The 24398-nt window shown below is 47.6% G+C and overlaps 1 protein-coding gene across 2 annotated transcripts in view; it reads right to left on the bottom strand.

The window, feature by feature from the left end:
• Positions 1-2573: 2573 nt before the first annotated feature.
• Positions 2574-24398, bottom strand: part of lmx1bb (LIM homeobox transcription factor 1, beta b) — a 61658-nt gene continuing 39833 nt past the window's right edge. For both annotated transcript variants that reach the window (XM_077002975.1, XM_077002974.1), the window contains 6 exons: positions 13236-13468; positions 11300-11475; positions 11039-11116; positions 10436-10502; positions 6240-6398; positions 2574-3957 (listed from right to left, as the gene is read on the bottom strand). In XM_077002975.1, coding sequence (XP_076859090.1) covers positions 3800-3957; positions 6240-6398; positions 10436-10502; positions 11039-11116; positions 11300-11475; positions 13236-13468 — 871 coding nt within the window. In that variant the 3' untranslated portion in view covers positions 2574-3799. The remainder of the gene's footprint in view (positions 3958-6239; positions 6399-10435; positions 10503-11038; positions 11117-11299; positions 11476-13235; positions 13469-24398) is intronic.

Raw genomic sequence — 24398 nt, 5'->3', positions numbered from 1 at the left:
GAGAATTTGCCAAGCTCCTCATTTAATAAGTACAATAAACAGCCCAGGACCCATGGAGCCTTCTCTGGGTCAGGCGTCTGAAGGGTTGTACCGGGGTGGGGGGATTAAAGGGACAGGCCCTAGTCTTCCATGTTTTAAATGAGGGGATGTGTTAATCTTGTGAAAATATTGTCACAGACCTAATTTCCTTTGAGGCATTAGATGTGCAAAGGCCCTGAGTGTGTGTGAGAGTGTGTGTGAGTGTGTGTGAGAGTGTGCGGGAGTGTGCGTGAGAGTGTGTGTGAGAGTGTGTGTGAGTGTGCGTGATGCGTGAGAGTGTGTGTGTGTGTATTTGTTTGTGTGTGCATGATGGTGTCACTGAGACGTGTTTACCTTCTCAGACCACCCTTCTTGTTTGAGTGATCTCAGGGGGGGGGGGGGGGGGGGGCTGATTCAGGACTCTAAGGTCAGACCCTCACAGATGACAGAAGCCTTTATTCATTTATGCTCTCTGTCTGGGCAAAATTAGATACACTCTCATTTCTGACACTTGAGCCTAGTGGTGTAAAGACCCTCATGGGTGACAATGTGTAGCACACAATAGCACACTGATGACCTAAAACAGTGACGCTTTCAGTGTGGACAAGTTCAAACCCAAAGGACTTGCCATATGTCAGAAAATGAGGCTGAAATAGCATGAGAATATGGTTCAAACTTGGGTAAACACAACCACTTCTGGCTGTGAATACATTGAACCCATTCAGCTTGAGTTACCTTAGCTTAATGTAACAAATTGACTTATTCTGGAAGAATCTTGCAGTAATGTTTTCGCTGAGAATCTCAAGATTATGTCAGGCTGCAGATTTGTGCTGCAGATTTGTGCGAGTTAGAACTCGGACTTTATTGATGAGGTTTTAGCACCAGAAAACAACCCAAAACGCAGATATCATTGGAAGTAGCAAAGCATTTCGAGCCACCTGAGAGTGGGAAAGTGGTGAAGAAAAAGTGAGCCCCAGGGCACATTCACAACGTGTAGCTACGCAACACTTCATGCCTGGTTCCTCGTGCTTTAACCTACGTCAAGTTCTTTATTGTCACATGCAAGCTTAATCCAGTATATCACATTATCACACAAAAGATTAATCCAGCAATATAAGGTGTCAGAGAGAGAGAGAGAGTTTAAGAAAAAAACAAAGCAAAACTATAATATTGAACTAGTTCTTAACTAATATACATTAAGGAGCTTTCTCTATACCCCGGGCACAATGCTATCTTTACATTTCTTGCAAGTGCAGAATAGAGAAGAGAACGTACATGTGTGCTGGCTCCTCGGGGCAGATCATTGGTATTTAAGATAAGAACTGTAGTACCTGCTGTAGTAACTACAGTTAACTGTAACTGTAACTACCTGCTGTAGTAACTACAGTTAACTGTAACTGTAACTACCTGCTGTAACTACACTTCCTGTTGATACCATGACAAAGTAGAAAGAGATAAACCCAACAAACAGACAAATAAGCAATACGCAGCTACACCAATTAGCTCCGCCCACAGCTGTCCTACCCCTCCACTGAAATGTAGCAGGCGTGTCCTCACGGGAGAGAATGACAGCCACACACCTCCCCAGATAAGCGAGGTCACGCAGGGGTCAGCGTGTGACAGCAAGTGTTTCCCGCTCCCAGCACCTCGCCCGTGCGGAGGGGCTTTTGTGAAGGATCTGCGAGGCGTGCCCTGACGCGGACAAGACAGATGACCACACCTACCAACACCTGCGGTGGCAGATGAGGGGGAGATAAGGGAGGAGATATACCGCTGTGTGATCAGCCGGCGGCCATGCCGGCGGGGGGCGTGCTCGCTGCAGAGCTGGGCCGCTGGAGATCACCTCCAGTGTGAGGTGGGTTAAGGAGTCCAAGAGGCACCAAGTGGGATTAATTTATGGAGCATTCAAGTGCAGAGGAACAGATCACACAACCTTCACTCACTGCCCAGCTGCGGACGGCCGTGCTGTTGGCACTGGTGGTGTGTGTGTGTGTGTGTGTGTGTGTGTGTGTGTGTGTGTGTGTGTGTGTACATGTGTGTGTGTGTGTGTGTATGTGTACATGTGTGTGTGTGTGTGTGTGTGTGTGTGTGTGTGTGTGTGTGTGTGTGTGTGTGTGTGTGTGTGTGCGTGTGTGTGTGTGTGTATGTGTGTGTGTGTGTGTGTGTGTGTGTGTGTGTGTGTGTGTGTGTGTGTGTGTGTGTGTGTGTGTGTGTGTGTGTAATGACTGTTACTGGCTTGGGTGTCTTGCTCTTCCAGATCTTTGGTAGGGTTGAAGATTTACAGCTGTGTGTACGTGTTGTCTACCTGGCCATATTTTACAGCTCTTAGACCTGAACAAGTGTGCAGATGGGTTCAGACTGGACACGACCCTCAGCCTCGCACTGCTGCCAAGATCTGTGAAGAAGGAACCTGGTTTCTGCAACCCCCTCATCCCTTATTTTAAATTCATACTTTGCAGTTCTTTTGTTTATGACATCTTGTCATTAATTGTCATTAATTTCCTACTAATCCACATTAAAATCTTGAAAATCTTTACACAAAAGAAACTTGAAAATCAGGAGAAATTGAGTTTATTCATCGTACCAACAAACTTTGGTAATTTAGCAGTGTTCACATTTGGAAATGTATTTTTGACAAGTTTAGGGTTTGTAACAAATAAATAGCACCGTGTGGGTGCACCTCTTAGCTGGAGAGGGGGGGTGTTTCAGGATAATATGATGTACACATGAGCTGTGATAATGCTTCAACTATTGACATGATTTTCTCCTTTTTAAATAAAGCTTTTCTTGTTTAAGTACCTTCAAGAGCATGTTTTAGTTAAATAAATAGAATGATCTCCATTTGAACATGCACAACTGATTTGTTCAGGAAACATATATATTTACACAAGGATAGATCACTCACTGTCCATCTCTTATGGTCTTTCAACTAGAACACACTGAAGCACATACACACACAGAGAAAGGTGACTACGCACACACACACACACACACACACACACACACACACACACACACACACACACACACACACACACACACACACATGTTTTGTCAAACACACACACACACACACACACACACACACACACACACACACACACACACACACACACACACACACACCCTTCCTCTCTTTCTCTCACACACACAAATACACTTTGACTATACATTCTGCCTCTTGCCACCACTTCTAAATCCACTTTCAAAGCTAAACCTATTAAAGTGATAGAAATGCTGAACCTAATGAAAAGAGAAATTATGAGTGTCCACACATCACATTTAAACATCTCAACAACACAAGATTTTTTTCCATCTATTTTCTAAAGATTTTCTTTTTCAATGTCATTTTCACAAAGAATATGGGTTCATGCATTGGGAGCTTTGTGTCTTGATCTTCAGCCTTCCTTGGCAAGATGCTGTGGACTGAGGTTTGTGGCTTTAGTGGCTTTGAACTATACATCAATACTCTTTTTCCATAAATGAATGTCAAAGAGTCGAGTGTTACTTCGACAAAAGTCATGTACAAACAATCTACAGAAGACCTAGAAAAAGTCTGTCAGCTTCAGAAAACTGAGCTGCACATTTCACTACTGAGTAACAAGGACCGCTTGTCAAGTTCTATGCTTTCTAGATTTTTGGCCCCATTTTTTGGCCTTTTGTCCATGGAAGAGGTCTTTCCTAAGCTCTGCTGGGAGTTCTTGGTTCTGAGGCATGTAGTGAAGAGCAGGGAGTCACAGGGAGGGAACCCACACTCGCTCATCCCTGTCCACCTCAGCTTTCACGAGGCAAAATACGAGTTCTGCATGGAGTAGAGTCGGTCTATGGGGTTTCCCACCCGTGCCTGCAGGGAGCCTGCTTCTGAGGAGGCCATGAAGCAGTCACTCAGGCTGGTCAAAGAGGTGTCACTGTCGATATCATGGAATATGGAGTCATTTCCTGTAGAAACATTAGGAGGTTGATTAAAGAGTGGTAAAACCATTGTTATAAGTTAATCCAAGTGACCACATACTACATATCCTAACCTTTTCTAATAGTTTCGACAAATTTGAGACATTGTGATGATAGCCCTTGTCATGTGATGGAGAAGGGAAAGGCATTTAGATACCAACCAGAGTTTGTTTAACTGGAGTATGGGCGAGTCTGATGAATGCCCTAGCAAATAGTAAATGGGCTAATCTTCAACTCTGTCATCTGCGCTAATCTCCAACTCTGTCATTTTCCTTGTGGGCACAGTTTGGTTTAATACTGGGTCTCATTCTTAATGACACCATTACACAAGACAGTGACAGGTTGATGGGCCATGGTTTTTTAATGAGCTGGCAGGCCCGCCTGCTTCCTGTTGTGTTGCCATAAACCCTGAGATGGAGTGTGATGAAACTGGGGATTGGGGCCTTGCTATTAAAGTGAATGGATGACAAGCCAGCAGGGACCTGTTCGTCGTTTATCTGTGACCAAACAATCTATGCAAGCAATACTTAATCGCTGAGTTAATATGTCAATAATATTGAGAACATGGGCCATAAGAGAATTACTGGAACTGTTTGTCCCTTTAATATTACTACCTTAAGGATGCTTATCCATACAAAAAAGAAGGAAACAAGAATCATAGCATATCTTTCGAAGGCTTATAATTGAAGGAAGATCTACATTTCTTATTGTACGGTGTTTTGTGAGTGGACACACAGACTCCTGCAGTAATTAGACAGTCACCCATCAGGGTTAACCACTCTTCTGTTTATGTTTCACCACAGTTCATCTTCTGACTTTTTTATATGCTAGCCAATGAACACTGTCACAAAGCATAACAGAATACAGCATCAGGCCCCCCCGCACGGGGGGGGGGGGGGGGGGGGCAGATGATTGCTGGTGTGGGAATTGTTGAAGAAGGGAGCCGGGCGGGGAGAGTCCAACATGCTGCATTCATTTGGCTGGGAAACTTCAACAATAAATTGATGGGTCTGTAAATGCATCTTCCTTTTGGGGAGGGGTGGAGGAGTGTGGAGGAGGGGTGGAGGAGTGGTGGAGGGGTGGAGTGGTGGAGGAGTGTGGAGGAGTGTGGTGTGGTGGAGGAGTGTGGAGGAGTGTGGAGTGGTGGAGGAGTGTGGAGGAGTGTGGTGGAGGGGTGGAGGAGGGTGGAGGGGTGGAGGGGGGTGGAGGAGTGTGGAGGAGTGTGGAGGAGTGTGGAGTGGTGGAGGAGTGTGGTGGAGGGGTGGAGTGGTGGAGGAGTGTGGCGGAGTGTGGTGGAGGGGTGGAGGAGGGTGGAGGGGTGGAGGGGGGTGGAGGAGTGTGGAGGAGTGTGGAGGAGTGTGGAGTGGTGGAGGAGTGTGGAGGAGTGTGGAGGGGTGTGGAGGAGGGTGGAGGGGTGGAGGGGGGTGGAGGAGGGTGGAGGGCTTTGGGGATGGATGGGGTGGTGGGGGGGGTAAGAGTGTTGCAGTATGGTTGCGCTTTGAAGCACATGGCGCTCCGGTCCAAACACCAGGCGGGTGGAGGAGGGTGGAGGAGGGAGGAGGAGTGTGGAGGGGTGGAGGGGTGGATGAGGGTGGATGAGGGTGGAGGAGGGTGGAGGAGGGTGGAGGAGGGGGGTGGAGGGGGAGGAGGAGGAGGGTGGATGAGGGAGAATGAGGGTGGAGGAGGATGAGGGTGGATGAGGGAGAATGAGGGTGGAGGAGGGGGGTGGAGGGGGAGGAGGATGAGGGTGGATGAGGGAGAATGAGGGTGGAGGAGGATGAGGGTGGATGAGGGAGAATGAGGGTGGAGGAGGATGAGGGTGGATGAGGGAGAATGAGGGTGGAGGAGGATGAGGGTGGATGAGGGAGAATGAGGGTGGAGGAGGGTGGATGAGGGTGGATGAGGGAGAATGAGGGGGAGGAGGATGAGGGTGGAGGAGGGTGGATGAGGGTGGATGAGGGAGAATGAGGGTGGAGGAGGGGGGTGGAGGGGGAGGAGGATGAGGGTGGATGAGGGTGGATGAGGGAGAATGAGGGTGGAGGAGGGGGAGGAGGGTGGAGGAGGGTGGATGAGGGAGAATGAGGGTGGAGGAGGGGGAGGAGGGGGAGGAGGGTGGAGGAGGGGGAGGAGGATGAGGGTGGAGGAGGGTGGATGAGGGTGGAGGAGGGAGAATGAGGGTGGAGGAGGGGGAGGAGGGTGGAGGAGGGGGAGGAGGATGAGGGTGGATGAGGGTGGATGAGGGAGGGTGCTGGTATCCTGGTTCTTCTCACCATATGGGTTCATGTGGTCTCCGGGCATCTGAGGAGGAGTGAGGCCCTGCTGGAAGGCATCGGCTGTGTAGCCATTCTCCATGGCAACCATCTGCTGCTGGGCAGGAGCCAATGGCGTGTAGGAGTTCATCATGCTCTCCATCCGATTGGACATCACCTCTGGATGGGGAAAAAACAAAAACATGCAACATGCTGAGAATGAGAAACATCAGCAGATCTTCTTATAAATCTCCATGAGACATTCCACTGGATAACGGAAAATACCAGGCTAAGATCTCTCAACGCTGAGAGCAGCTCTTACGTCTCAAATGGTTCCTTTCTTTCTTTTTAAATGCTGCCCTGAAGGTATGATTTCTATACACACATGTCCAGCCAGTTAGGTAACTATAGTTAATGCAAAACATATATTGTCCATCTGTGGGGGGCAAAAGGTTCTTGGGACATGGAAATGGCATTTCTTCAAAAATCTGGAACAAAGCGTTTGTCTGCTTTCAAAATCTTACTGAACTCCATGAAACACCAACAAACAAGAAACACTCTTGTTGTGGAGCAGTTGAAGATCCTCCTAGATCCTCACTATGGAGAAATGCTCCATGAATCACTGAGGGCCAGGAATGGCTCCTGTGGCTTTCAGACCAGAGCCCTTCATTTCAGCTGTCTCCTTTAGAGTGGTGAGCTCTTGCGAGAACGACTTCTGAGATTCATTTTGAAAGAGTTCCACAAGTTTCCATTACATCTTGTCTCAATTCCGACCAAAAGCATTTTATGTTGTTTTGGAATGACAGTCAATATGTATACATATTGCTTACTTGTGTTATTAAATTATGAATATGTAAATGTGTTGACTAGTTTATACACGGCTGACGAGAACATATTAGCCTGTAAATTATAGTAAATATATTTCCTAGTTTTAATTATTGCATAATAATCTGTTTTCAACTACACATCTGGAAAACTAAAGCTGATAAGCATGATGGATACTGTTTATGTTAACATATCTGACAACATAAAAACTCTGGCTCTGATGGCACTTTCCTGCTTGACTCTATGATGACATCAGTGTATCTACTCCAGGCTATCTCAATATTCCCTCAGGGGGAGTCTAATTTCAGCAGATGCTCAATGTCTCGGACCACCGGGTCAGCACACCCACGCCTGACTGTCTCATGAGCACCATTACAAGTTCATCTTCCTCCATGTCTCTGCTTGACAAAGATACAGTCCCATGACCAATAAGAGCTCGCCATCTACCTCAACAGCATGAATTATCCAATCAGAATGACAGAGAGGCAACGGTACATAGCAGGAGATCACAGAACTGCTGACCCTCCCTCCATCTGTCAGACTTTGGAAAAGTGAAACTATGAACTTGTGCCAATATGATGACTCTACGATTCTGCGGTTCACTCCGCATCCCTCCCCACACCTTCATTTTTACAGCCGAGTTTGTGAAAAGGCTCATAACTGGATGCACCATGAGGATAGTCTAACATTGGTCTATAAAATAAAAGTATTATTACTCCTGGTTTATAGCTGAAGATGATTCAATGATCTCCGGATTATGACTTTCCAGCGGGGAAGGTACAAGGGTTTCTACTCAGCAGTAAAATGTCAATATAAGCTTTGGGATTTCCCCAAAGTAAAGAGAGCAAGAACAGCTTTTCTGTTGTACAACAGACATGCGTGCTTCTTATCTTATCTCTTTAGGGATCTTAAATCTAAATTTACTTTCTGCTCATACCTTTAATCGTGTTTTGCTTTACAGTAAAACAAGTTTGCTAACATTACCAGTATGGTTGGTTATACATTCTGTGCATTAGTGCAATGTAATTAGCCACATGCTATGATACCATTAGCATGTCTCAATATTACACGAATCACGTTCAATTCAGCACTACAATCAGACTCTTTGAATATTTGCTGCTGGATGAGCTCTCAAATCATTCCAAATGGATTTCTTGACTTTTATCACGAAGACCATCAACCATGATTCAAAGGCAACTACAAAGAGCAGCAAGCACAAATGAATCATGACTATTTTTTTTTTCTGAGAGTGCAACAATAAATATTTTTACAGGAATTAAAGCTCTGAGCTATAGAGAAACAATTTATCTCCCTCCAAAGACTAACCCTCATCATCCTCTCCCCAGAGGGTCAGACCAGCTGTCAAGGGAGCTTGCTTGGGTCTTTTCAACAACACATTAACTTTTAACTTGACATACAAGCCCTTTTAAACCTAAAAATATAAGGAACATTACATAAAAGATCATTTTACTGCTCGTCTCCAGTTTTTGCATGGCTCAAACCAAATGAACAATCCAACGATGCCTTCTGGCCTAGAACGTGTCACCCGTGGGCACACGAGACGTGTAACAGATCTAGGGTTAGAACGGGTCACTCCGTGGGCACACGAGACGTGTAACAGATCTAGGGTTAGAACGGGTCACCCCGTGGGCACACGAGACGTGTAACAGTTCTAGGGTTAGAACGGGTCACCCCGTGGGCACACGAAACGTGTAACAGATCTAGGGTTAGAACGGGTCACCCCGTGGGCACACGAAACGTGTAACAGATCTCTGACTGCCGCATCGAGCATCGTGCAGATCACAGAGAGAGTGCAGGTTGCTAGGCAACATGAAACGCCGGCCTGCTAGGGAGGGACGGAGTGGGCGGAGCTGGGTGGATGGGTCAGAGTTCAAGCAGCTTCAATGTGCTTGCGTCGTAAATTAAGCACTCCATGTCCAAACGTGCACTCCCACACACTGCACATCCACACGTGCACTCCCACACACCCCAGGATGCTCCCCCCCCACAGCTGACAGGGGTCAGCGTCAGCGTCTGCTCAAGGGTGGTCAGGACTGCGGGACCACGCATCGGGACCAGAGCAAGAAGGAGAGGATGGAAGGTCTCTGGTTCCAAACACAAAACCCACACTGACACCCATTGGACTCTACCTGATGACTAACCGACTGTCAGAAACCTTGGAAGACGCTGGGTGTGTGTGGGGTGTGTGTGGTGTGTGTGTGGGGTGTGTGTGGTGTGAGGATGCTGGGTGTGTGTGGCGTGTGTGTGGCATGTGTGTGGGGTGTGTGTGATGTGTGTGGCATGTGTGTGGTGTGTGTGTGGGGTGTGTGTGTGTGGGTGTGTGTGGTGTGTGTGTGTGGTGTGTGTGGGGTGTGTGTGGTGTGTGTGTGGGGGTGTGTGTGGTGTGTGTGTGTGGGGTGTGTGTGGCGTGTGTGTGGCATGTGTGTGTGGTGTGTGTTGCATGTGTGTGGCGTGTGTGTGGCATGTGTGTGGGGTGTGTGTGATGTGTGTGTGGGGTGTGTGTGGGGTGTGTGTAGCGTGTGTGTGTGGTGTGTGTTGTATGTGTGTGGAATGTGTGTGGTGTGTGTGGCATGTGTGTGGTGTGTGTGTGGGGTGTGTGTGTGTGTGGGGGTGTGTGTGGCATGTGTGTGGGGTATGTGTGTGGAGTGTGTGTGGTGTGTGTGTGGCATGTGTGTGGTGTGTGTGGTGTGTGTGGCATGTGTGTGTGGGGTGTGTGTGTGGGGGTGTGTGTGGCATGTGTGTGGGGTATGTGTGTGGAGTGTGTGTGGTGTGTGTGTGGCATGTGTGTGGAGTGTGTGTGGTGTGTGTGTGGCATGTGTGTGGTGTGTGTGGGGTGTGTGTGGCGTGTGTGTGGGGTGTGTGTGGCATGTGAGTGGTGTGTGTTTGCGGGGTGTGTGTGGTGTGTTTGCGGGGTGTGTGCTGGGTGTGTGTGGTGTGTTTGCGGGGTGTGTGTGGTGGGTGTGTGGGGTGTGTGTGGGGTGTGTTTGCGGGGTGTGTGTGGTGGGTGTGTGGGGTGTGTGTGGCGTGTGTGTGTGGTGTGTGTGTGTGTGTGTGTGTGTGTGTGTGGGGTGTGTGTAGCGTGTGTGTGGGGTGTGTGTGGCATGTGTGTGGGGTGTGTGTGGTGTGTGTGTGAGGTGTGTGGGGTGGGTGTGGGGTGGGTGAGGGGTGTGTGTGGCGTGTGTGTGGGGTGTGTGTGGTGTGTATGTGGGGTGGGTGAGGGGTGTGTGTGGCGTGTGTGTGGGGTGTGTGTGGCGTGTATGTGGGGTGGGTGAGGGGTGTGTGTGGGGTGGGTGTGGGGTATGTTTATGGGGTGTGTGTGGCGTGGGTGAGGCGTGTGTGTGGGGTATGTGTGTGGGGTGTGTGTGGCGTACCCTGGCCCAGCCTCTGTGAGTTCTGCTGTTCCTGTTGCTGCTGCTGTCGTCGTGCCAACTTCTTCATCTGAAAACACACAGATAAAGCTGCAATCAGGAAACGTTGGGCATCTCCACACCAGCTCCCCTAACCCTAACCCTAACCCTAACCCTAACTAAAACCCCTGCTCCTCTCTCTTCCCTCAGTTAAAGTAAAAAAAAGTGATGCTGCTTGTTGTTCACCTCTGCTTGAACTACACAGCCGTCTAGTGGAGTGCATTATATTATCCTGGGGCTTTTGAAGATAGCATCGCAGCATGGAGGTGGGTTTCAGACACTAACGTAAAAGTGGGATGGATGTGAGTGCATCGCTCTCCAGGCTGGCTGGGAGGTTTTGGTGGAATGCAGCGAGAGGTTAAGCCGGAGGCAGATAGCGGCTGAGATTTGCTGTCTCTATCAGGCTGGCCTTGCTCCTTTTTGGCAGTCTGTGGAGGTCTTCACCACCAGCACCATGGCGGGAGGATCACTCACAGATTGCTGTCTTATCTGCTGGCTGACTGCACATCACCAGACTCATGGGTCGAACACTGGGTGATGGACAGAGGGCGCTTTGTGAGGGCTCACCTTAGCTCTCTGGTTCTGGAACCACACTTGAACCACACGCACACTCAGGCCCGTCTCAGCAGCCAGAGTCTCTCGTACCTGGACCAGAAGAAATCAGCAAGACACTCAGATAAATCCAACAACTGCTGAACATCAAAATGTTTTATTTCCCTTTTCAGTTAATATGGACGTCAAAGAATGAATGAGACAGGCTAGACCCCTACGTTGTCAGTTTCGCTTGCTATCGGCGTATTAGCGGATCTGTGGACGTAAACAGCTCACCTTCCGACAGGGTTTGGAGGACACTTCAAAGGAGGCCTTGAAGGCACGCCTCTGCTGTGTAGTGAGGATGGTGCGTGGCCTCTTGGGTCTCCGGGGGTCTTTCCCATCATCCCCTTTGCCCGGGCCTCCAGAGCCCTTCTCTGGCTTGATATCTAGTTCCTCGTCCTCACTCTTCTCTGGGGACAGATCCGTCATTGACAGGAATCAGCACATTTCTCAAAGTCTGCAACTTTTTGCCTATTGATGAATATATGTTTTTGTTCTTTTCAATTTTGGGAGATTCAGACACAGTGCATTCATAATGAAAGGAGACACATGTGGTTTTAATACTTTTGTTATCAATTTATTACTGAAAGAAAAGGCTACATCCATTGCAAGGCTGTAGCTGTGATTTGCAAAGCACTATGAAATATGCACATCTGTCACTGCGGTGGACATCGTGTCATTTATAATTAATAGTGCACAGCTTTGCTTATTTTGCATTGAATAAATCTTTGATAAGAATCCTACACATAATGGATGCTATACTGTAGGGAACATTTGAACACATAACTTGTCCACATATGGGAAAAGTGAAATAGATGTGAAAACCACAAAGTCTATAGGCAACTAGTCAATAACCATGTCCACTAGGACACCAGACTCATAATGTAAAAAACGCTGAACTTGAATGTGGATTGAAAAGACTGATACATACTATTTAAGAAAATCACTACTGAACTATTCAACTAACTTTACCAGGTGTTAAAAATCTTTCTCCCAGTGTGAGACCGGATATCCAATATCTCTGTTCACATTATGACTTTTTAAACCAAAATCCTTATGATGTTATTTCATCATATGAACTAATCATAGTGTCTCAATTAGACGATGATAATATGTGTGATCCGCAGGCGCTCAATCAAACCCTTCCTGTGTCATGGTAATCTCTCTCAGTAGGTCGTGCTAATGTGCCATCTAAACGAAATGGCTGCTGGCTCTCCTGCTGTAATTATAATAGCCAAGTGGGGGATTGGCTTTATTGTTCAGTGGATGGAGGTTTCATCTAATAAGCCAAATCAGCTTATGTTTGATAGAATAATAATCATAATTAGAAAATGGGTCGAACTCCATGACACGGCACGGTTCAAAAGTTAAAAACCCGAGTAATGGCCGTGGTCCCTGGGAGACTATTTCCCTGAGCCCCCCCCCCCCCCCCCCCCCCCATTTGGGTCTAGTGGTTTGAACCATATCAGTGGGGAGTGTTGATTAGGCTGGTGAAAGGTTTGGCCCTTTAGGGGGATGGCTGGGAGATGCAAATACACTGCTTGTGTCCTTTCTCTCATTGACATCCTTGACTTTCACCTCGCTTCACAGTAGCTTCAGGGTGACCGTCGTGTTCGCCTCCTTCCAACTGCACTGTCGGGGCAGGAGTTCAGTAAGGAGTCTTCACTCCTGCAGCCCACCTGATCGAGGCCCCGAGCTGGAACAAATATCTGTAAAAGTTGACGCAGGCCTCCCGGAGCGTCTGACAACTCTCTTGACATGAGTGTGTGTGCTCAAATGAGAGACATATGGAGGCAGGGATGAGGCGGAGGTGGGGGGTGGAGTAGGTGGGGGGTGGAGTAGGTGGAGGGCGGTAAGGCCTGCTGCTGAACAGATCCCAAAACCTCGCCTGTCACTCTCCTACGTTCACTGCTATAATGTTTTCCAGCAGGTTTGCCCGCTCGTCACCAGACCGAGTCATCACCACGCCCACAACTCCATCACCACGCCCACAACTCCATCACCACGCCCACAACTCCCCTCAATCACCACGCCCACAACTCTCCTCAATCCTGGCTACACCTCTCCGGGATGAAATGGGGGGGGGGGGGGCAGACCGCCTGTTTCCACCCCTCCATCCTCAGCGATGACACCCCGTGTTGTCCGGCTGGGCACTGCGAGCAACACTCACCCGAGTCGGAGTCGTCCGGGCTGACGGATCCCAGCAGTTCCTTTTCCTTCTCGTAGTCGCTCTTGCAGAGAAGCTGGCCGTCCTTCAGCACGAACTCGTCTCCCTTGCGTAGCTGGCGGTCACACACGCAGCAGCAGAAACACCCAAGGTGGTAGACGCACTCCAGCGCACGCATCACAAACTCTGTGGGCGCGATCTTCTCCAGACATCCGCTGCACTTAGTGGCAAACAGTCTGAGGGGAGACAGGAGGGGGGTGGAGGGTGGTGGAGGGGGGGGTGGAGGGGGGACTGTGGTCAGGAGTCTCATTTTCACTTTCAGTGCTCAGCAGAGGTGTCACTCCACATACTGGGGTAAATTGACGAGACCTCCAGGTTTGGCGTGACGTTAACCGTGACGTTAACCGTGACGTTAACGTGACGTTAACCGTGACGTTAACCGTGACGTTAACCGTATACACTACAACTGCAGCACATTTCCTCATTCATAAATGTGGAGTGCTGGCATATTTTACCATTCACATAATTTTGCCACATTATCAAATAAGATGTTAGCGATACGTAATAGAACACCGCTCGGCAAAAAATACCACCTGAACCTACCCAACAATATGTTGTGAAACGCCATTAGAGCTTTTGTCTAACAATGGTCACACATGCAAGTCATCAACAAAAATCTGTTATTGTGAAAGAAATTCTACAAAATTATTTTATTTAAAAGCCACTGTTTGGTCTGAGCATGACGATGAAGTACAGCAGTTGAAGATCGAGCTGGTGTGTTTGAGCAGGACATCAGAATGCTACAAAGTTTTGCCAAAATCACCTAGCCTCATTTATGTATTGAATTTGGTGATTAATTAGTCAAGGACACAGGTGAATTTAACTGGTAAGTCCATACCAAGTGTGCTAATTATTACTATGGTAACTTTATGAACAGGAACTAAGTATTTGTTAATAGGAATTAAGCATGCTGTGCATGTCATAACGTGGTTACCATAAAGTTTTATGAATCTGGTCCACTGTGTTTCGGAACTAAGAAATGTACTGGAATTTGTGCTGGATTTGCAGTGTTGAGCAATGTCTCTATGTGTGGTTGTCCATCACGGTGCAGTGATTAAGGGGGCAGAGGGTGTGTTGCTAAGTCCCTGGGTGATCTCCTTTGACAGCGGCTCATCTGTTAAAGCATCCTGGATAACCTCTCAACGGCTCAGCAGAGTCCAATCAGAGGAAGTGCATGCTCGCCGGCCAGCCCAAACGCACCAGCAAACCTCAATCAGCAGCAAGGGCCCACAACCCTAACGGCTTAGGCCCATTCAGGGCAGTGATTAGACAGGCCCCACCGCCACTGGGACAATGTGGATGCAACTGGAAGCAATTCCTTGTAAGATGGTAACGTGTCACCAGCTACTGCGTGGAGCTGCAGATATATCCCTGCATACCAGAATCGCCTTCATTTGTGAGCGCGTGGGATGATATGAGCTTTATTTATTGCATACTGAGTCAAACATTCACCTGATCCGCTAATATTAAAATTAGCAGGTGATGTATGAAGTCTGCTTTGATTCATTTCTGTTATGTCAGTTTAGAGTCAAGTCAATCACTGACCAGCACTTTGGCAATCATGGCAATATTCATTCTGAACACAGAACTCAGCCCAACAACCACTATATCTCAAACCCCTTCAATCCCCAAGCAACGCAACATCCATGACTGCTCCAGCATATCGACCATTGCTAGGTAACGGTATCTCCTTTTCACGTCACCCATAGCTGTTCACATTTTTTGCGGAAATCTCAGTTGCCTCCGTGGTCTTCATTTCCTCCATGGGGGGATGTCATGGATAACATCTTTTTGTGTTTCATTCAAAGGCGAGGCGTAGCAGTGGTGTACCCCGCCTGGGCCCTGAGCACCAAGATGGAGGTTACTGTCATAGCATGGAGCAGGCGGGTGGAGTCGGTGTACGAGGAGAGAGAGAGGGAAAGAGAGAGAGAGAGAGACAGAGAGACAGAGAGAGAGAGTGTGTGTGTGTGTGTGAGAAAGAGAGAGAGAAAGAGAGATAGAGAGAGAGATAGAGAGAGAGAGAGATAGAGATAGAGAGAGAGAGAGAGAGCGCTATACCATCCAGCCCATCAGGGCTGATTTATTAGCACCAGCGCTTTTGTTTGCTTGAGGCTGGAAGAACAGCTGCTTCAGTGTTCATCTCTATCTACCCCGCCCTGATGAGAGAGAGAGAGAGAGAGAGAGAGAGTAAGAGAGAGAGAGAGAGAGAGAGAGAGAGAGAGAGAGAGAGAGAAAGAGAGAGAGAGAAACAGAGAGAGAGAGAGAGTAAGAGAGAGAGAGAGAGAGAGAGAGAGAGAGAGAGAGAGAGGCAGAGAGAGAGAGAAACAGAGAGACACAGAGTGGCAGGGAAACTGAACGCCCATCACCATCCTCTGCGGAAGGATAAGACAGGATAAGGGTGGGTGAGGGTGGATAAGGGTGGGTGAGGTGGATGAGGGTGGGTGAGGGTGGGTGAGGGTGGATGAGGGTGGATAAGGTGGATGAGGGTGGGTGAGGCTGGACGACAGTGATGAATATGGGTAAATATGGGGCCACAGGGCAGCACAGGCCACCATTGTGATGATAATGTCTTTGTAAAACGCTGATTGGGATATTGATATAACCCGTGTGTTGGGCCCAGCATTTGTGGTGGGCAGCTGTATTAATGTTTGTGTTTTCTTTGTATGGTATTTTCTTTTGTGGCTAGCGTGTGCATTTATTTGTCATATTTGTCTTTACCCTGTCATTTGAGGTAATTAAACCCATGTGTAGTCCGTTGTTCAGAGGGAAAATACCCTGACATTTTCTGATCTTCCATCTTACTTTATGTACAATGGGTAATGTATTTATTTTGTGATTAAAGATATGAATGAATATAATGTGTTTTTATAAATACTCTCTAAAGTAAACTGCTCTGAGCTCAATGTTTGGCCACATTTATAGCTTAACAAGACAACAATAATACGAATATTGGCATTGTCAGGAATTTTGAAAGCTGATAATCTTTGATTTATTACAAAACATTAAGAAGATTAGGAGATTATTTTTGACAATGGAAAAATGTTAATCCTTTAAGGAAAAGTCAGAAACCTTGGCATATCAACAATTCTGTTCAGTTCACAAAAAATGCTGCTCCCTGGCTATGTATATCAAAATGAGTGAGTATACATGTGTGTGTGTGTGTGTGTGTGTGTGTGTGTGTGTGTGTGTGTTTGAAGGAGAGAGAAAAAGAAAGTCATTTTGATTGAAATGCCCTAGACTGATTTAATAGTTTTATGGTTACTCCCTATTCATTCATCAGATGTATCCTCAAACTCTTACTTTTCCAAATTATAGTCAAATTGTCTCTAAAAGTGCCACAAGCTCAGTATCAAACCCAGTAAGTGTAATGCCAAAAAAAATGTTTTGGAAAATGAAGTCACAAGAAATAATTTTATGATTTGACGCAAAAAACATTTGAAATTTGTGAATTAACATCCAAAATGTCCTCTATGATTTGTAATGAAGTATTCACACTTGCTCTGGCCCGGCTGCATTATTACATGAAGGCCACGTCAGACTCACGGGTGATGAATCTGTCATGATCCAGCCCACAGGTCCAGATCAAATGTTTATTTAATGATTGGCATCCCCGCCTCAGAGAGCAAGCTTGAAAAAGCGGCATACGAGCAGGAAATGACCCTTTAGGATTGTGACACTTCCTGGATTGTTCTGTTGTGACACTTCCTGGACCGGTCTGCTCACTTCTCCGCTCTGCTCTCTCCTGATCCTACTCGTCCAAATGAAAACATTCTTATTCATCCCTTTCTTTCCTCCATCTCCTCCTTTCTAACCCTCCTGCTCTAATCTTGTAAGCCATTATTTCTCTGTTTCCCCTCTCTGTCACCTTGCATTATTTTTCCCGCTGTAATTCCCATTGGCTCCTTCTGGAATCTTCCTGTCCCGGCTTTGTCCTGGAATCTAATCCGGACTTTTTTGCCCGTGCTCCCCCCCCGCACCTCTTCTGCTCAACATTCTCAGCAGGATGTCAGATGGAATAGCCACGCATGACGCCCCTGCTATAGCAACCACACCCCAGCAGGAAGGCCACGGCAAACTTTTCGGATGGGCAGAGAAAGCCTTTGACTGGGCTGGCACCAGAAGTAAATCCTTCTTGGAGGAACAAGGGGAATTAGCAGGGAGCAGTGGAGTAGGGATTTAACCCTACCCCTCCTTCTCCTTTTGAAAGCCACAGTCCCTTCAACTCCCACTGCTAGCCACAATCAAACAGGGTTGAGGCAGGGGGTCACCGTGAGGGGGAGAGGGGGGAGAGAGAGAGAGAGAGAGAGAGAGAGAGAGAGAGAGAGAGAGAGAGAGAGAGAGAGAGGGAGGGGAAGAGAAAGAAGTAGGGCCCAGTGAATGACACAAGCACTGGATTGTAGAGGAGCCCCTAATCCCACTTTAATACCTTTCCAAGTTCAGCGCCGAAAGAATGCTCTTTAAAACAACACCGCAGTGTGAGGAGGCTAAGGCCAACCCACTCTCAATCCCCCGTAACATTACCTGATTAACAGCCCGGGGCCCGGGATCGCCATTGAGCGCACCCGTGCAGGACAGGCCGTGACCCACCTCCCCCCCCGTTAGCACGGCTACCACCATCGCTGACACGCCGCACAGCCCCTTAAACAGCAGCACGGACGCCGTCGTGCCGTCCCGGGTGCCGTGCCAGGTCTGGAGAGGATTTCTGCTCCGTAGTTCGAGATGAAAGCCAGGAGGGCAGAAGAAGCCCAGCGGAGCGGCCGCACGGTGGGAGCAGACGCAGGCTCACATCTGGGCCGCTTTAAGATGCCCCTCTCTACAAACTCAATAAGAGAGCCTGCTGCTTCTCAACACACAACAGAAGATCATGTTGGAGAGACATTCCTGCTCCCTCACGATGCCCCAACACCGTTTGATCCAGAGGTGTAAAACGAGACCGCCATCGCGCGTTCTTTCTCACTTTGTTTATTTTTCTTTTTTCTTTTGCTTCTTTTCCCTTTATACCTTTTTGAATTTGAGTAGCAGCGTGGATGCCAATTTGTAGCTACTCCCTTCTCTCTGACCGAACGCCATGTGTCAGATCCAGAGTGTGGAGACAGATCCTCCTGTAGACCCCTGACGTGAGAGGAAAACGTGAGGAAACGAAAACAAGTGAAAAAGGGAAAGGAGGCCTGGACGGGGAAAAAGAGGCAGAAAAATGGACAAAGACACGATGTTCGCTTGTTGTGAGGCTCCGCGCTCCCTTCCCAACACCTGAGCGCACAGATTAGCAGATAAGGTCCTGGCGTTTGGATCAGCTGACGCAGTTCAAGCAGCACAGTGCCAATATTGATTCAGGCCCTCCTAGACGTGGAGACCATGAGCAGAATCGGAGATAATCCCCAGAGATAACTTCAGGAAAGCTCCCCGGGAGATCATTATCTGCCCCCAATCATTCATCCGCACACACAATCGCTCGTCACTCACTGTGTTTGCGCTCACACACTCACACACACACACACACCCTGGGATACACATGTTTTCCCTGAGAAATGTCCTCTTATGGAATGTACAAGTAACACATTTTTTGGAACTTGGAGTAAAATAAAATAATTTACTGCGTTCATAGATCAATGAGGATGAAATGGGAGATTCAGAAAAAAAGATGGTACAGCAACTAAGAAATGTAGAGGCCCCAGATCATTGGTCAGGACCTTTTCTGCATTCCCGCTTTGCATTGTGGGACCTTTCTACGCACGGGCCCACCTACTGCTGTGCACTGACTGCCCGACAGCCGTGGTTGGATGAAGATGTTTCTGGAAGAGGAAAGTAGCGGGCCAAGAGTCCGAGGCCAAGCCCCGCGCAGCTGGACCGGACCGGACCGGACCGGACCCGAGGAGTGGGTGCTCTTCCCTTTGAACGGATTATGAGCAACTTAAAGTGTGACAACATCTTGAAGCTTTCTCCACATGTTGCCAATGACTCCCCCACCACGAACAGTCTTGCTCTCAATGCCTCTGCCTCGGAGATAAGGATGGTGGAGGCAGTGGGAGATAAAAGACTGGAGGTCTGGAGAAGGGGACGAGGTGTGGGGGGGGTGCGGCTTTGGATAATCACCCTCCGCTTAGCAACACATGCCTGCCCCACCTATTATCCTCTCACTTTCTGCTGAAAACAGTGTTGGGCAACATCGGCCGCCAGTGAGGGGGGCAATAACAATTTAGGGCAGAATGGCCTCTTATGTCACCACATCTTCATCAAAGAGAGGGAGAGGAGGATGAGGGTTACCCAGGAGAACAGCTGTAAACGATCACTTTGAAGACAGTCCCTCTGGCGTTCTGTAACCAAGGCCCCCTCTGGGCTCAGGAGCTTGGAACATGTCAATCATAGTGCCGTGGGCGATAAGGCATGGGGGGGGGGGGGGGGGGTGTGGAGGGGGGTGGTTTGTCAGGGCGCTGCTACGGGAGCCCGCCGAGCTACCAGCCAGTCTGGCGTGGTGTCCAGCACTGCTGATTTAGAGGCTACATGGCTTCTGTGACCTTTCCTTTCCCCTGGCCCAGTCAGTGCATCTCCTGGATACAGACTCCTCCTGGGGGGTAAACCCAGGTCCAGAGGGAAAGATCTAGAGCACATCCCCTCCACTCGGACCTGGGAGCCATGACAAAAGCCTCCAGGGAAGATTCTACGGGGACGTCCTCTCACTCCTCTCACTAGAGGGACGTTGGAGGGCCATGTGAGATGATGCCTGCACATATTAATCACAGTAAAATTTGCGACTAAGTCATGTACGCGTGCTTTGGGAAACATGCTTTGTCAAGACAAATGAAGGCCATCTGCTGTACGTGAGGCCCTGTCACTTACACCGTGTCATGGTCACGGCTAAACATCCACAACACTTCCTTTTCCTTTTTTCTGTGCAGTTCTTCTGGACCTGGACACGGCCAGAACTTTTACTCCACCAAAATAATGAGCTCTGAACTGTTCCTACTCTGCCAAAATAACGAGCGCTGAAGAGCAAAGATAAAGCATTACTGTAATATGGAAAGTATACTACAAATATGGATGTTACTGCAATGAGGCTTGAGCAATGGTTAGCGCTGTTGGTTGGTCTTTACATTAGGTGGCTGGAGAGTAATACAACAAACCTATGGCTACGCTGAACTGTCCCGTCAGCCATTTTGTGGGGCTAGCTTTATAAACGCAGTAGATCATAACTAAAGTCCTTAAAGTTTAACCACACGAAAAATGCTGTTTCATTAAAATGAAAAGATCCCATATTAATTAAAACAAAAACCTGTTTAATAATCTATAAGGAAAATGGTCCTCCATTAATGTTTGGTATCAGCGTTTCTCTTTGGTGTGGTGAAATTACAGTTTGAGCTAATGAAGGGAAATAGAAGCGTGACCACATCTTCTCCAGGTCCTCAGGGCAAACTTAAGTCCATTCTAAGAGCAGCTTAATCACCTCCCCCCTTTACAAAATTAGCATAGTAATGAGCTTTAAATTGAGGCACTTTGTTTTTTAATTAAACTCCCAGCAGGTAAAAGTAAGACACATTAGAGAGGTGAATGTACACTATTGCTAAACGCTCAGTGGTGCCTTTTCCTTCAGAGCACGAGAGGAGCACGAGAGGAGCACGAGAGGAGCACGAGAGGAGCACGGAGGAGCACAGAGGAGCACGGAGGAGCACGAGAGCGAGAGGGTCTTGGCAGACTCCTTCCGTCTCTCACATTCGCCCCATGACTCGTCCGCACTTCTCCGTGGGAAGACGGCTATATCCTCCCATGGCTCCCACCATGACTCACCATCTCCATGGAGATCATTCTCCAACCATCTCTTTCACCATGATGGATTCAGTAAATAAGTCTCCACAGGTGTGCTCATTGTACAACACTATTATCTTCTGACTTTTAGAAGCTTTCTATGTATTAATGTAAACAGCTGCATGACTGCAGGGACATTTTAGTCGTATTTGTTTGACACCAAACTATTTATTACTGAACAGTATTTATGCCATGGACACTGTCTGGATATAAATGATGCCTTATTGTGTTCTGGACTGGACTGTTGAACGTGCAAGCTGCAGTTTTTGTTTTAGTAGACGTGTCCATTGTCACATTGGCACATTCATCCAGACAAGTGCAGTCAGACAGGGCAAAGAGACCCACGGACTCCCTGAACTGTAAATTACAGAATAGGTTCACATGGGTTGTGATTTTTGTACATGGTTTCATTGTTCAACTTCCCTAAATCACAAATATTAATAATAACCATAAAGAATACTACACTGTCTGCACCACTGAACCGATGTAATCCGTGATGGTTCATAAACAAGGATAAGACGTAGTAGTTATCTTAGTCTAAACATGCTATTGCATCTACTTCAACACCTTCACCCTAGCAGTGGAGCCAAGAGAAACAGTGACAGCCTGAGAGAACACAAATCAAACTACGTATGAGAGAGACTGAGAGACACAGAGAGAAAGAGACAGAGAGAAAGAGAGAGAGAGAGAGAGAGAGAGAGAGAGAGAGGGAGAGAGAGAGAGAATATCAACAAATTACACTGACTAGAATCCCTCACACAGTACAGGCTCTTTGCCTAAAATCATACACAGGGAAATCTAAGAGTGTTCAGAGACAGGACAGTGTTCAGAGACAGGACAGTGTTCAGAGACAGGCCCAAGATGGACGGAGGGGAGCAGAAAAGGACAGAGGAGAGCGGGCGACCCACGGAGCAGGCTGAGCACACAGGGCTGCGGGGAGATCAGACAGACAGGTACACACAGCGTGTTTGATCAGCTGGACCCCTTCAGCCAGCATGCTCAATGCCACACAGCAGTTCCTATGTACAAAGTGACAGTGATGCCACTCATTGCTGTTGAAAAGGAGATGAGAACATGAGAAAGAGAGACAGAGAGAGAGAGAGAGAGAGAAAGAGAGAGAGAGAGAGAGAGAGAGAGAGAGAGAGAGAGAGAGAGAGAGAGAGAGAGAGAGAGAGAGAGACTTTTGGGGCCCTCCCATTAATTACATGAATTCCAAATTGTGAACCCCAATTTCCAAAAATTTTTGTAAAAAATAACTGAGGTCAGAATTAGAGAAAATTGAATCAAAAGTGGTATGGCCAAATAATAAATCATCATGAGGAAAAATGAATTTTAATATATAAATGTAAATTAATTATGGCTCATAGGGTGTCATACTGGTGAAAAACGTCTGAATACTGCAAAAAACCCCAAATTCCTGAAAACTCCAAATTCTCAGCATTTCCTTCATGCTTGGGTGAATCCCAGACTCACTGACACGTTTCCTCATGACCCAGGCGAGTGGCGCGTCTGCGTGTAAGGCAGTGTGAGTTATAGGAGCCTGTCAGACATGCCTGAAGTACCCCCCCCCACCTCCGCAGTCCTGTAACCCTAGTCCTGTGGTAATGCCCATTCCCGCCCTGCAGGACACCAGACATCTTTACAACACACACTGCAAATAAGAGTGTAAGGCACAGAGAGAACAAGTGAGAGAGAGAGAGAGAGAGAGAGAGAGAGAGAGAGAGAGAGAGAGAGAGAGAGAGAGAGAGAGAGAGAGAGAGAGAGAGAGAGAGTGAGGAGGGGGAGTGGGAGAGAGAGTGGGAGAGAAAGAGAGATGAGAGGAAAAGTTTTTTTTCCCTCTCATACTTCACTAAAATAACACAATAAAACAGAAATAAAATAAATAATAATAAAAATGGATGAATGCAGTGGGGGTGCGTGTTTAGAATCCTAAAATGGCACCTACACATGGGACACGAAGAGAGGAACAACAGAACCCGAGTGGGGTATTTAGAGAGTGGGGTATTTAGACAGAGTGGGGTATTTAGACAGAGTGGGGTATTTAGAGAGAGTGGCCGAATGAATTCTCCAGTGATGTACCTGTTTTATAAGGCTAATAACTCTACGGAGAGCCATTCTGGGCCAAGCCACATGAGGTCTTACAGGCATTCACTGTGTGCAGGCATCTGGATGCTTGTACATCCCTCCCTAACCGGCCTTTTGAAATAGCCAGAGATGCTCGTAATGAGTCTAATAGCTATCAGATGTATATGCTATGAGCCATAACAGCCTACATATAGTTGGGCTAATAAACAGGACAGTCTTCAGCCTTCCTGAACTCAGAATTAGCTGACGGGCCAGGCAGAAGCCACCACTTCAGAATGAGAACTTTCACAGAGCGTTCAAGTTGTGCGGGAAAAAGACACAGAATTCAATAATGTGCCTATGAACGTGCAAGAAAACATTTTCAGGCTTGCAAGCGCATAACAAATAAATAAATAAATACATTTAATCGGCACTGATGTGGTTAAATAGCAACACTTGGAGCCAAGGGGCTTTATAATTACTATTGACCCCTGGAGGGTCTTCGTCTAAGAAATAAAACAAACAGTAATATGAGGTGTTCTTCAGTCGGGCTCTGCAAATATGCAAAGTCGAGATCCGGTGAAGAGCATCACGCGCTGGTCCCTTTCAGCAGGGCCTAATCTGTGGGCCTACACAATATTAACATGGCTCTCAGGCCGCTTGTGACCCAGCTGTTCACTAATGAAAAATTCCTCAGCTCCATCCAGGGTCTCGGGGAGCCAGTCGCCGTACACCCACAACCAGGCCCTGTCCATCTTGAGGAGTTTACCCTGGATGAATAGATAGTGGATTACAGACCGAGGAGAGAGCCAGAGAAAAGCTTCTATGTCCTTGTGTGTGTTTGTTTGTGTGTGTGTGTGTGTGTGTGTGTGTGAGTGTGTGTGTGTGTGTGTGTGTGTGTGTGTGTGTGTGTGTGTGTGTGTGTGTGTGTATGTGTTTGTTTGTGTGTGTGTGTGTGTGTGAGTGTGTGTGTGTGTGTGTGTGTGTGTGTGTGTGTGTGTGTGTGTGTGTGTGTGTGTGTGTGTGTGTGTGTGTGTGTACGCTGTTTCTCCTCTGCCTGTAGTTCCATGCTCTGAAAGAGGAGGAGTGTTTACTGAAGTTTTAATTAGCAGGGATGACCCCTTCATTATATAGATGCTAGCTGGCTAAGGTGTGGGATCTGTTTACCCACCAGGTTTAGGTCTGAGCTCATAACTGAGGTCACCCAGAGCAGAAGCAGCTTAGCCCGTGTAGAGATGAATC

Source organism: Brachyhypopomus gauderio, chromosome 4 (genome assembly GCF_052324685.1).
Source record: "Brachyhypopomus gauderio isolate BG-103 chromosome 4, BGAUD_0.2, whole genome shotgun sequence".
Lineage (NCBI taxonomy): Eukaryota > Metazoa > Chordata > Actinopteri > Gymnotiformes > Hypopomidae > Brachyhypopomus > Brachyhypopomus gauderio.
The sequence above is the reverse complement of the archived record's forward strand: the minus strand, read 5'-3'. Positions and strand labels throughout refer to the sequence as shown.